The sequence below is a fragment of the Chlorocebus sabaeus genome, chromosome 26, assembly GCF_047675955.1.
Source record: "Chlorocebus sabaeus isolate Y175 chromosome 26, mChlSab1.0.hap1, whole genome shotgun sequence".
NCBI lineage: Eukaryota > Metazoa > Chordata > Mammalia > Primates > Cercopithecidae > Chlorocebus > Chlorocebus sabaeus.
In genome coordinates, this window is record NC_132929.1 from 6529381 (window position 1) to 6542250 (window position 12870).

A 12870-nucleotide genomic window follows, 5' to 3' on the forward strand; every position below is an offset into this window, starting at 1 on the left:
TGAAACACCCCCTCTGCTGGTGTATTCAGAGCTCCAGAGCCTCTCTCCACCACACTCACATTCACTCCCTGAGGTTTGAAGGAGGATGCCCTGTACTTGGAGGGGCTCATGGGTCCAGTCTGTGGCCCCTGATGGCTTTGTTTGGCCTGTCCCCCTCAGTGAAATTCACACCTCGGCACCCACACACCTGCCTGACGCCGCTGTCCCCTCTTGGCTAGGCTGATCTGCACGCCACAGGCAGTGCCTTCCAGGGTGCCTGGAGCCCTTCGGGTGCAGGTGGGTATTCCCGTGAAGGGTGCTGGGCTTTCTTTGAGCCACCGGCCCATTGCACTGTGTCGGGGTGGGACCCGGGACACCACTTGACCCAGGCAGGCCTGGCCAGCTGCAGGGCGGTTCCTGTCTGATCCACTGCTGAGTGGACGTCAGCCCAGCAGGTTTCTCCTGCTTGCTCACCATATGAAATACGTGTCTTAGTCACGGCGAGTTATGATCGCTTTCTCAGGAATTCCTTTTTCCCTTTCATGTGTTCACTGAATTCTCCTTCTGGTTAAGGCGATGCCTCTTCACACAAGCCGTCGTGTAGCCAGGACCTGGACGCGGGGCTGTCTGAGGCTTTGCTGGGGAGCGGTGAGATGCCTCTTTTCTTTTTTTTTCTTTTTTTTTCTTTTTTTTTTTTGAGGCGGAGTTTCGCTCTGTCGCCTAGGCTGGAGTGCAGTGGGGATCTCAGCTCACTGCAAGCTCCGCCTCCCGGGTTCACGCCATTCTCCTGCCTCAGCCTCCCGAGTAGCTGGGACTACAGGCGCCCGCCACCTCGCCCGGCTAGATTTTTGTATTTTTTAGTAGAGACGGGGTTTCACCGGGTTAGCCAGGATGGTCTTGATCTCCTGACCTCGTGATCCGCCCGTCTCGGCCTCCCAAAGTGCTGGGATTACAGGCTTGAGCCACCGTGCCCGGCCGTGAGATGCCTCTTTTCTAAAGCGCTTTGACTGCACCTGCTGGGAGGTGGGGCGGGTGTTGGTGTGTCCTTGGCTACATTGTTTCCAAATGCAGCTCCTCACCCCATCCCCGGGAAGGGGGGCTGCCCACTGTCTGGGTTTGAGGGCCTTTTCTTCCTTTCTCTCTCCCTGCGCTTATTTCAAGGGCCAGCACTAATTTAACACGCATGTGGCTGCTCAGCCCATTTTATGAGATTTCATCCGGGCGATGGGTCCACCTGGGAGTTTCTGCATTTCTCGTGTTTAATTGCTAGGCTTGCCAGTTGCCACCAAACAAGACCCCAGAACAGACCACCCAGAATGTGCCAACTTTGTGTGGCGTGAAGCTCAGGCTGGGCAAGCCGGGCCTTCGCTGGACCTTGTTGGCGTCCCTTGCCGCTCATTGCCAGAGCTGGCCTTCTCCCAGGGACCCTCAGCCCAGTGTCCAGCCTGTGGGTCATGCAGAGAGGCTGTCAGCCCTGTGGGGAGCTGGAGCCAGGTCCCCAGCCTCTTGCCTGGCAGGCAGTGGAGCAGGGCACTGGGCGGTGGCTGCCTGCACCTGGCATGATGGGGGGGGTCTCATGTTCCCTCTGCTACCCCAACTCTGGTCTTAAGGCAGACCCTGTCTCTAGATGCCACAGTTCAGCCCCAGCAAGAGATCAGACCCAGAGGGGCAAAGGTCGTGGAGCCGAGAAGACTGGGAAGGACCAGCCGCTGTGCCCTCGGGATTCTAGCAGAGGGCGGAAGACAGGTCCCTGCCTGCTGCGGTGGCCCTTCCCCCCAGGCCTTCGTTCCTGGAGGCTGCAGCCCCCGGAGGCTGACACTAGCTCAGCTTGGGGTTGAGAAGGGGAGGAGAGATGCGATGCGGGTGGCAGGGTGTGCCCAGAGCGCCAGCCCCAGGAACACGAAGCCCCAGTGGGAGTCTCCTCCCGAGGGCAGACTGTGCTTTGCTTTTGAGTTCACTTCTTCAGCGGCTGCCTTTCTTTTACTTTGCTTTCAGTGAGTTTCACATTGCACGTTTTCCCTTGATTTTTAGCTTCCATGTCTCGCTCCGCCACGGCTGCCTGTCGGGCCCAGCTTTCACCAGCGGGGGACCCAGATACCTGGAAAACTGACGGACGGCCAACACCGGAGCCTTTCCTGGCAGCCTCCAAACAGCGGCCGCACTCTTTAGTGGACAGCAAGGCCTATGCGGACGCCAGGGTTTTGGTGGCGAAGTTTTTGGAACACTCACACTGTACCCTCCCCACCGAGGCACAGCACGTGGTGGGTGCCGTGCGCTTGGCCGTCGCCAACGAGGAGCGCCCCGAGGAGGAGGCCGTCTTCGGCGCTGGCGTTCTGGACCAGGTATGAAGGAGCCACGAGTCTGACCGTGGACACCAACGGGCCTGGCGCCACCGATGGTCTTGCCAGAAGCCGCCATGCCTGACAGAGGCCTTCAGGCCCAGGTGGGCTGAGGACAAATGGGGGGGGGGACACCCAGGATGATCTGGGGGCGGCGTGGGCAGGGAACTGTCACTCCCTCTCTTGAGGGGAGCCGAGCGGTCGTCTCCCTGTGGACTGCGTTTCCTGCCTAGCCCAGTAACTGGGAAAGATGACTCTCGTGTCCGCAGTGAACTCTGGTTTTATCTGGCGTGCAGCGCCTCGAACTGAGCAGCGTTGCACAAACGTGAATACAGCAACAGGCGACACTTATGTCACCTAAAGACTCGAAGTATCTCCCAAATCAGGGCCATCCAAAGCAGGAGTTCCCCATCCCTCATTTAACTTAGTGTTCAGGGGACAGAGGGTGACATCGACTCACGAGACATTTTCTCATGTGGCTCGATGGCTCTATCATTAAACGTTCATCACGCTCTGGCCTACTTCCTATAAAAGGAAATAGGTAGCGTTAGCACAGATGGCAGCCTGCGCCCAACTTTCTGTCCACAGGGCTACTGTGCAAACAAATGTACAGTGAGGGCCTCTGCCGTAGCCCGGCCACCCCAGGGGACAGGCCGGTGTTGCAGAGGGTTGGAGGAACCCACCGTCTTCTGGGCCTCGAGCTCGGCCTCCCTCCGTGGGGTGCCTCCCCCACCTCCTCCCAGGCCCCCTTTCTCCAGGCTCCTGTCCTGTCCCTGGCGCAGACCTGATTCAGTTGTTTGATCCATAACAATAAGCGCAGATTCCCAGCTCCTCTGGGGGTCTCCCTTGTGTCTGAGCTCACCTGATTGAGCTCGGTGGGTCCAGTTCTGAGGGAGAGAGGCCGGTTTCTCTGGGAAGTGGCCCCTTCTGATAACGCAGATCCCCGTGACCCAGAGCTAACCTTCCCCCGGGCAGGCGGCAGCAGACCCACCCGCGCAGGAGGATCATAAACCACCTACAAACCCACGCGAAACGGAAGAGACACCCGCCATGCTGCTTGTGCAAGAAGCAGGCATGCCCAGCTTGGGGGCAGCTTGGGGACCTTGGACTTTCTTGGCCCCTATCCCCTTGTTTTCTGGTGGCATCAGTGGCAGCTGCTCCCAGCAATGGCCCTGGAACAGTGCCATCCACGAGAACTTTCTGCAGTGATGGAAATGCCTGTTCAGGGCCACTAGCAGCAACAGCCTCTGAGCTGCGTTGGGTGGGCCCTGCAGTGAACAAAGCCTAGAGCCTGAGTTCTTCCCAGAGAGCCCGTGAGCCTGGCATGGGGGCACAGGGGGGCCAGAGGGTGCCTTCCACTCCTGGGTGCCAGGGCAGGGGGCTCATGCTCTTCTCTCGGCTCCGTGGGGCTTGTCCTTGAGCTCCCCCAATTCCCCAGCACCACTGTGGCCAGCGTGCTGGGGAGCTTCTGTGTGACTGGAAGCCGGGAAGGGCGTGGGGTTCCAGCCTAGGTGCCCAGAGCCTTCCTGCAGCCCCTTACCCCCGCCCTGGGGGCTGAGGTGTAGGCCTCCCCCAGCTGTGGTGGGTGAAAAGGCTTCGATTGCTTTAGAGAGCTGAAAACAGACGACAACCTACACTTTTCCAGGAAAGATGTACTAGAGATGAATTTATGAGCACTTTATTCAGACTATAAAACAGGAAATCTATACTTTTTCTCAAGTGGGGGCTTGTGAACTCCCTCCAGGCAAGTCCCTTTGCAGGGGAAATTAATTGGTGGATTTTCAGAATGGCCGCCCTGGAGCAGAGCTTCAGCCACGCCTGACGCCCTGGCCGCTGGATCTCCACGGTCTGAGGTGTGCTGGGGCCGCGCCGCAGGGGTTCCACCTGCTTGGAGGGTCCACGCTAGGGCTTGGGGGTTCACACAGCATGGTCCCTGGGCCGAGCCCTTGTGTGGGCTAGAGCTGCAGTCCTCAGACACGGCTGCAATTCCAGCGAGGCCAAGACCACCAGCCACTCAGCGGACTCGGCCTCTGGGCTGTTCTCCTCATGCAGCCAGGGTGGAGGCCACTGGACTACCCAGCCTGCTGCTCGGTATCCTTCCCTTCTCTCCAGCAGGACCCGGTCCCAGTGGCCAGTGGGGCTCCTGCCCCAGCACTGCCTCCCTGCGGGCCCCCACCTGCACCCCACCCTTACCCAGCTCTAGGTTTGTGCTGGTGGCAGCTGTTGTGTGGATACAGAAACTGTACCCAACTTGATGCCACTGGGCTGGAACCTTCTGCCCCCTCAAAATGAGGCAGTCAGGGACAGGGTGGGGTGCCCCACTCAGCCCAGCTGCTCAGGGCCACTCATGGACTCTGGGAGGGTCCAGCCTCTGGGCTTCCTGGGAGGGTCCCCAGAAGAGAGAGGTGCTGGTAGACCAGGGAATGTGCTGGCAACTTGACCCAGAAGCTGTGGTGCCCTTGACCCTGGCTCCATGGCATCTGGGTACCAGCAGCAAGAGCCCGAGCCCCAGGCTGCACGCTGGCTCACAGCCAAGGAGAAAGCTGGCTGCTTCCCCGCCGCGTGCGTCCTTCCCCCGCTCTCATCACGCTCCCTGTCTGGGATCTGAAATGGGCCAACTGTGGCTGCTTTGGGGGTGACATGCTCCTTCTCCAGCTCAGCTGGGCCCCGGGCATCCCCTGCCCTGCCTGAGACCCAAAGGGGGTTTGGCATCTGCTGTGACACCACCATTGACCCCAGCCTGAGGGCCACAAGGATGCTGAGCGGGGAGACCCTGGACCCCAACTCTATGGCAAGCAAGGTCGGAGAAGGGGGAGCATCATTCGCAAGAACTTCAGGTCTCATCCTTGGCTGGAGATGAGGATCCACATTAAATGCTTATAACACACCAGGCCACAGAAAGCTCGCTACACACGGATGCTTCTCCCCACCCGTGCTGACTCTCAGAGGCTGCTAAGGCAGAATTTATAGGAAATTGTTTTCAAGCCACCAGAGACCTGTTTGTACACCTGGAACGGTTGTATTTATTTAATGTACCTCAAGGTGTTTTAATAATGATCCGTGTTTTAATAAAAAGTATTTCTGGTCTCCGTGTCTCTGAGGTCTAACTGGGACAGACCCCGTGATCTGGCAGCATTGCTGGCACCTCCAGTTGCAGCAGGGCATTGCCCAGCTGACACCTGGTGCCCAGCGTGCCCACCCTCCAACCTCCTTAGTGACAGCTTCCAAGGTTCAGGGTCCAGGAGGGGCACAGAGCAGCCACGGCCGCCACCGCATAGCGAACCTGCAGAGCCGCATCCAAGCTGTGAATGAGAGGACCGGTGGCACCCGCCGCTCAGGTAACAGAGCAGTCACACACATGGCTTTTCATCACGACTTCAGGTTTATTAGTGATATGCGCAAAGTCTTCCTACGGGCAGCTGCATGCAACACACGGCACTCCTCGAATACAGTCATCCTAAAGCTTTAGTTACTGCGTGGTAAGGCTTCTTAAGTCACAGTGTATTCTTCAAGGCCTGGGCCGAAAAGAGACTTCGGGACAAGATGACATCAGATTACATGGATCGCTAATGAACTGAGCTGGACTAGATCTGACTTGATCTACGCACACACCACTACTGCTCAGGGCTGCCGTGCCACGCTGGCTGAGGGGTCTGCACTCACGGCTGGCTGCCTTCGGTGTGGCCGAGGTCGCGTGGTCTAGCGTGGGTTTTGTTTCCTCGAAGGAGCATGTTCGTGGGAGTGTGTGTAGATCGACTTTAAAGCGGGGGCAGATCCTGCGCCCTCCCTGTCTCTGTGGGAGCCCTGCCCGGGGATGCAGCCGGCTGGGAGGGCGCCCGGAAGAGACTACAGGAGAGGCAGGTGTGGTCATGGTTCACCCTGGAAAACCCTCAAGTCTGAAAAACAGCCTGCCAAAATAAAAGTCCAAACAGTAACAGTATCTAAATAAATAGGGAGTTTTCGTGTTGTGGCCATCATCCTTTATTTACAATCCATCACATGTCCCCAAACTTGCATTACAAGTCATGTCCTGGGAGCCGGGCTGCCTGTGTCCCTGCAGTCAGCGGCAGAGGCAGCTGTTTGGGACCACTGCGGGGGCCCCACAGGACCCCAGACATCCCGGCCAAGAGGGCGGGAGGCAGGGGTGATGGCTGCCCTGCCCTGGGAGCCGCCGCTCTTGGAGGCGCCAGTTCACTCCACACAGCTTCAGGGAGGAAAGACATACATTCCACACCACACACAGCTACCGAGACACACCCTGGCTGGTCACACCACGCACAGCTACCGAGACACACCCTGGCTGGTGCAGGGAGAAGACAGTCCAGAACGTGGCAAAATACTTGAACGCTTTACAAACATTTGTTCTGTGACTCTCCTTTGATAAAGACATACCCCTTTTTGGCAAAATGAAAACAAAGAAAAGAAACCAAGTGGGCGGTGAGGACACGCCCTTTGGGGAGCCAGTGTCCGTGGCTGGGCTGTGGCGTCGGGGTCAAATCTGCGGCCCGGCTCCCAGCTCCTCCGGGCCCGGGTGGCCCTGCCTGGTGTCCAGGCTGCGTGGCCAGGCTGGGGGGCCTAGATGTACAGCGGGGTCTCCTGGCCCGTGAGGAGCCTGAACATGGCGGCGGGCATGGTCTTCATGTGGATCTGCCAACAGACACAGGAGGCTGAGCCGCTGCCCTCCCACTGCCCCTCCCACAATGAGGTGAAAGCAAACGACAGAGGCGACCCCCCCCCCCCACCCCCGAGTTCTGCTTCAAATGCCCATCTCTTAGAGTGAAGGAGGAGGGCCAGACTGCCTAGGCCTGGGGGCACTTAGGATGCCTTCCAGATGAGGCAGACCGAGATTCCGGGCCTCCACCCCTGGCTCCAGAGGCATCTACATGGTTGAGTGCTAGTTTTGCTTCCAGTCCTGCTGACACCCAGAGGGTAAGAAATTGGACTTCTAGCGGTGACAGCAGTTTGCCCATCCACTGGGGCTGGCTGGGGGTGCCCAGGCCTCAGCAGAAACTGCGATGGGCGCAGTCTGCCTCAGTGAGGAGGAGACCAATAGGGGAAGACACACGCCCCTTCTTACAGAACAAACACTGGCCAGGCAAGTGTGCTGGGGGCTGGGATCAGGCTCGCTGGGGCCCAGGGCACCTCAAGTCCCCAGCCTTTGGGGATCAGTGAGCAAATGACCCTTTGGGGCCTGGCATTGAGCCCTGGCTTCAAAGGGGCTAGGTACACAAGCAAAGCCTCACACCGCCCAGGGAGACCAACCGTGTGGGTGGCACGCCTCATAATCCTTCTGTGGGGTACTGGGAAGGAGCACTCTAAACGTCTGCTTCAGTAACAGAAGGGCACCTCTGCTGCCCACTTCTCTGCTGAGCATGACGCTGTCCCCTGTCCTGCCCGGGACTGCGCTGGGCTGCGGCCTCGGGACGGGGGCCCTTGCACTGCCAGGGTCGGCTGCCACAGGGCTGCTGGCCTCCCCACCGGGTGCGGCTGCCCGGCCACTGCCCCTCCTCAGGCGAGCAGGTCTCGGGTCCTGGGCTGAGCGGCCCGGAAAGGCACATCGTGCAGCTCTGCTTCTGAGGTGTTGCCCTCCCTCCCCCGCCGGGATCTGTGTGGCCAGTGCAGGTTTCTGCTGCTCCTGCCCCCGGCACGGGCTTCCTCCATCAGTCACCCCCTGGCATTCCTCAACCGGACACCCACCCGAGGCCCCGCACAACTGCAAGCTTTGTTTATCCGTGACTCATGTCCCACATGGGCTCAGGGCTCCTGGAAACAGGCACCATCACCTCAGCAGGGCTGAAGGGGTTCCTACACCCCGGCCGCCTCCTGCCTCTTCTCCGTGCTCCCGCCCACTCCTCCACGGGTGGATTCCCTCACGGGTGTGGGGCTGAGGGCCATGGGGGCGGCCGCTTCAAAGCATCTACTTGGGAACACCGGCTTTCCCTTTCTTTGATGCCATCAAAGGGAGGCTGGTGTCCGCCTGGCCCCTCCTCCTCCTGAGCCGGCCCCTGCCCTCACCAGCATGGGGAAAACTGAGCCGGCCCCCACCCTCGCCAGTACGGGGACCCTCCTCCTCCTGAGCCAGCCCCTGCCCTCACCAGCACAGGGACCCTCCTCCTCCTGAGCCAGCCCCTGCCTTCACCAGCACGGGGAAAACTGAGCCGGCCCCCACCCTCGCCAGTACGGGGACCCTCCTCCTCCTGAGCCAGCCCCTGCCCTCACCAGCACAGGGACCCTCCTCCTCCTCCTGAGCCAGCCCCTGCCCTCACCAGCACGGGGACCCTCCTCCTCCTCCTGAGCCGGCCCCTGCCCTCACCAGCACGGGGACCCTCCTCCTCCTCCTGAGCCGGCCCCTGCCCTCACCAGCACAGGGACCCTCCTCCTCCTGAGCCGGCCCCTGCCTTCACCAGCACGGGGAAAACAGGCCTCCCAGCCCCCAGCACACCCTGCAGTGCACAAAATATGAGTGTCCTGAGGAGGCTCCAAGAGACCTCATCTGAGGAACAGGAACTGGAGGCCCCTCCGCCCATCCACCCCACAGGCTGCAAGGATGGTTTCCACATAGTCAGCCCCCACAGGGCCGCCGGGGGAAGCGCCACAGACCGCCCAGCCTGCCACTGCTGTCCCCAGACCCCGACCCAAACTCCCTGCCCGGTCCCCAGCGGGCCCCTCTGCAGGCCGGGCTCCTCAGCTCTCAGTCTCCCTGTTCATGTGACCACCGTGCTTCCCACAGAGCCTGAAGCCCCTTTGTGCTGAACACCCCTTCACACACCCCTACTCACACCCACTCACACTCCACACCCCCATACCTCACATCCACTCACAGACCCACAGCCACACACCCCTGCACACACCCACACTTGCACTCCTACACACCCCATGCTGTCTCACACACACGTACATCCACACACACACCCCCCCCGACACTCCTCCACACTCACACTCAGGTACATTCACACAGCCACACACACCCACTCACTCATGCACCCCATACACCCACATGTGCACACACACACCCATTTCCCACACCTGCCCACACTTAAACTCACACCCACACTCATACATCACATTCCACACACACCCATGCTCACACATCCACACCCACTCACACTACACACACCACACACACACAGCCCCACACCCACTCACACTACACACACCACACACACAGCCCCACACCCACTCACACTACACACACCACACACACAGCCCCACACCCACTCACACTACACACACCACACACACACAGCCCCACACCCACTCACACTACACACACCACACACACACAGCCCCACACCCACTCACACACCACACACACACAGCCCCACACCCACTCACACTACACACACCACACACAGCCCCACACCCACTCACTACACACACCACACACACACAGCCCCACACCCACTCACACTGCACACACCACACACACAGCCCCACACCCACTCACACTACACACACCACACACACAGCCCCACACCCACTCACACTACACACACCACACACACACAGCCCCACACCCACTCACACTACACACACCACACACACACACACACAGCCCCGCAGCACGCTGGCCAGGCCTCCCCCAGTGTACGTGCCACCCCCGCCCCCCAGCACCATCCGTCCTCCCAGTGATCCTGCCGCCCTGTGCGCTCTGGAGGAAGACCGGCGCCTCCCCCACACCATCCTCGCACTGCTGTGGAAGCGATGCCAGAAAGAACTGGACTGGGGGCTTCAGCCAGTGAAGCGGGACAGGGCAAGCAGCCTGGCTGTGGGAGGGGATGGCCAACAGGGGCAGAGAGGCAAGCCTGCCAGGGTGGCCAGAGCCGTGTGCCCTGCAGAGCTTCTGAACTGGACGTACAGGTCCAGTCCCAAAAGTAGTGTTCAGGGAGCACCCCCAGCAGCCTGTGCCCTCCTGGCTGCTCAGTTAGAGCCAGACCGGGATGGCCCCGCATCACCTGCCACTCCATTCACCCTTGTCACAGCTGCCCCGGTGGGAGACAGCCTGGCTGGCCTTCAGACGCCCTGTGTCCTCTGGAGCGGGTGAGGCTCATGGAGGGCCGGTGGGAGCACACGGGAACCAGCACGCAGAGGCACACCCACCCAAAGTCCCTCCTTACCTCTCCGACCGAGTTGGACAGAGCTTGGACTATCTTCTCGTGGGCTGTGGCCACCACGCTCTGCCCGTTGATCTCGATGATGCGGTGGCCAACGCGGACGCCCCCTCGCTCGGCAATACCCCCTCTCATGAGGCTGCAAATCTAAGCAGACATGGCTAGGTCAGCACACGTGTTCCTGCCACACCCGACAGGCACTCCACCATGTCTCCAGAGACAGGACACGAGGGGGGAAAAGCGCCACATGAATACGTGCACGTGCAATTCGCTGACTCACACGGCAACACTTATGATCTGAAGTGTGTTTCCTTAAAACAAGAGAGTCAATGCCATGGTGTGTGGGGAACCAACATGTTTTCTAACTCCCACGGTGGAACCAGTCCGCAGCCGCACCTCCCCCAGGGCCCCTCCCTTTGTGGTCAGGCTGGAGACTGGTGACATAGCCCAAGGCCACTGCCACCTGGCCTCCTGCAGCTGAGCCTGGTTACCATCCTGGAAGACAGGCACTTAGCTGGTGGGTGGGCGGGAAAGGAGAGGCAGCCTGTCCCCTGGCCACCAGAAAGGTGGGGCATCTGTTCTGTCAAGGGAAGGCTCTGTTTGCCAGATGCCCAAATGCTCTACATAGGCAGGGGAGAGTCACTTTTATTCCTATATCCTCCCCACCAGGTGACATAATGGCATTTTGTGCCAAACACACTGGTTCTGTGTTTTTTGGAGACAGGGTCTCATTCTGTCACCCAGGCTGGAGTGCAGTGGGGGGGGGGGGGGGGTTTCCATTTCCAGCTTAAAAGTGATGTCAAACAGAGGGACAAGAGGGCCTGGGAGCGCCTGTGACCATGAGACTGGACAGACTGGAAAACAGGCGCCCTGCACACCCGTGTTCACGGCAGCAGCGTTCACAACAGCCGAGGGTGACAGCACGGACCAGCGGAGAAACAGAATGTGCTCTAGGCCTGCGGGGAAACAGCACTCAGCCCTGGAGAGGAAGGAGAGTCCGACGCGCGCTACAGCACGGACAGACCTCAGGGACACTGCGCTGCGTGAGACAGGCCAGGCACACGGACAAACACCGCGCGATACCCCAGCACCTGGGGTAGTCAGAATCACAGAGACAAAGTAGACGTGGGGGGCTGCCAGGGGTTGGGAAGGAGGAATGGGTGGAGGTGCTTAGTGGGGACAAAGTTCCCATTGGGTAGGACGAAGTCGTGCAGGAGAGCACAGTGGCCACGGCTGCCTGATACGCAGATGGACTGCCACAGAACTCCACACTTCAAAATGGTTACGATGCTCGATTTTATGTTATAGATGTATTTTACCACAGTTATTTTTTAAATGGAAACAAAAACCAGAAAAATGGATGTCCAAGGAGAATGAAGACTAGAAGAGAAGGGGGTAGGGAGAAGCAGATTCCACACCGCAGCTCCTTCGCCCCGGGACCCTCTTATCCTGGAGAAAGGAGGCTGTGCTGAGCCGTGGCAGGAGGTGAGTGGCCTGGGATGGGAGAAGCAGACTCACCTCTCCCAGACACACGTGCGTGCACACACACGTGCAGACACAGACAACTGGGAGGGGGCCTCCCCCTCCCCCAAAACCAGCACCCAGATTTCTGCAGCAGGCCCAGATCTCATCTGACTGCTCGCCCTGCATGCTAAGCACTGCCACCTGCCACAGGGAATGTTTCTGAAGTCACTGGGGAGAACCGCTGCAGGTCAGGGCAGGAGCTGATAGACCCCATTTCCTAGCCAGGCATCCTCCAGCGCCCGCACGTGCTCCCCGGGTGGCTGCGCACGTGGAGGCTGAGAGGACCAGCCGTCCCTGCCCACTGGCTCCTGGGATACAAGGTGCCCTGTGGCTGTCCCAGGCCAGCTGGAGCCAGGACTTCAGGCGGGGGGCCTGGCAAGGACAGGAGGACACTGGTGAGAGCTTCACTGGGCATAGTGGGGATAGGGGGCCCAGAGAGGTGACACTGAGGGAAAAGCCGCACTGCTACAGGGTCGGGGGGAGCAGGAACCCAGGGTACCAGAGTCCTGAAAGTGGAGACCAGGGCCCTCAGGCTGTGGGTCCCATCCTGAGCACGCTGTGAAGGACGAGTGGCTTAGACCAGAGCAGCCAGCACCCTCGGGTCTCCTGAATGTTATCCCAGGCTCATTGCTCCCTGGAGCCCCTGGTGCACCTCAGCCAGGCAGATGCCTGGACAAGTCCCTAGGGTAGGTGAGTCCTGGCCTACAGGGGGACAGGTGGCAGCCACTGTGACAGCCTCTGTGTCTAGGTGCACAGAGGGCCAAAGAGGGACAGCCAGCCCCTACCCTCAACCCCCGCCATGGCCACGGGCACTCATGAGGCAGGTGCAAAAGGTGGGGTCCGCACTTGGGGGTCTGAGGGGCCTGGTATTTACCGCCAGGCAGCCGAGCCACGCAGAGATGGTGACTGATCTGTAG

General features: G+C 59.9%; 2 protein-coding genes across 11 annotated transcripts in view; one reads left to right on the forward strand and one right to left on the reverse strand.

The window, feature by feature from the left end:
- The window catches only part of ENTREP2 (endosomal transmembrane epsin interactor 2), a 438166-nt gene extending 434824 nt beyond the window's left edge, over positions 1 to 3342 (forward strand). For 2 of the 3 annotated variants that reach the window (XM_008017214.3, XM_038009779.2), the window contains 2 exons: positions 553 to 627; positions 2011 to 3342. In XM_008017214.3, the coding sequence (XP_008015405.1) occupies positions 553 to 627; positions 2011 to 2327 (392 nt within the window). In that variant the 3' untranslated portion in view covers positions 2328 to 3342. The remainder of the gene's footprint in view (positions 1 to 552; positions 628 to 2010) is intronic. The other variant, XM_038009778.2, reaches the window with a different exon arrangement.
- Positions 3343 to 5693: 2351 nt separating this feature from the next.
- Positions 5694 to 12870, reverse strand: part of APBA2 (amyloid beta precursor protein binding family A member 2) — a 121079-nt gene continuing 113902 nt past the window's right edge. For all 8 annotated transcript variants that reach the window (XM_008017211.3, XM_073012005.1, XM_038009772.2 and 5 more), the window contains 2 exons: positions 10436 to 10576; positions 5694 to 6965 (listed from right to left, as the gene is read on the reverse strand). In XM_008017211.3, coding sequence (XP_008015402.1) covers positions 6894 to 6965; positions 10436 to 10576 — 213 coding nt within the window. In that variant the 3' untranslated portion in view covers positions 5694 to 6893. The remainder of the gene's footprint in view (positions 6966 to 10435; positions 10577 to 12870) is intronic.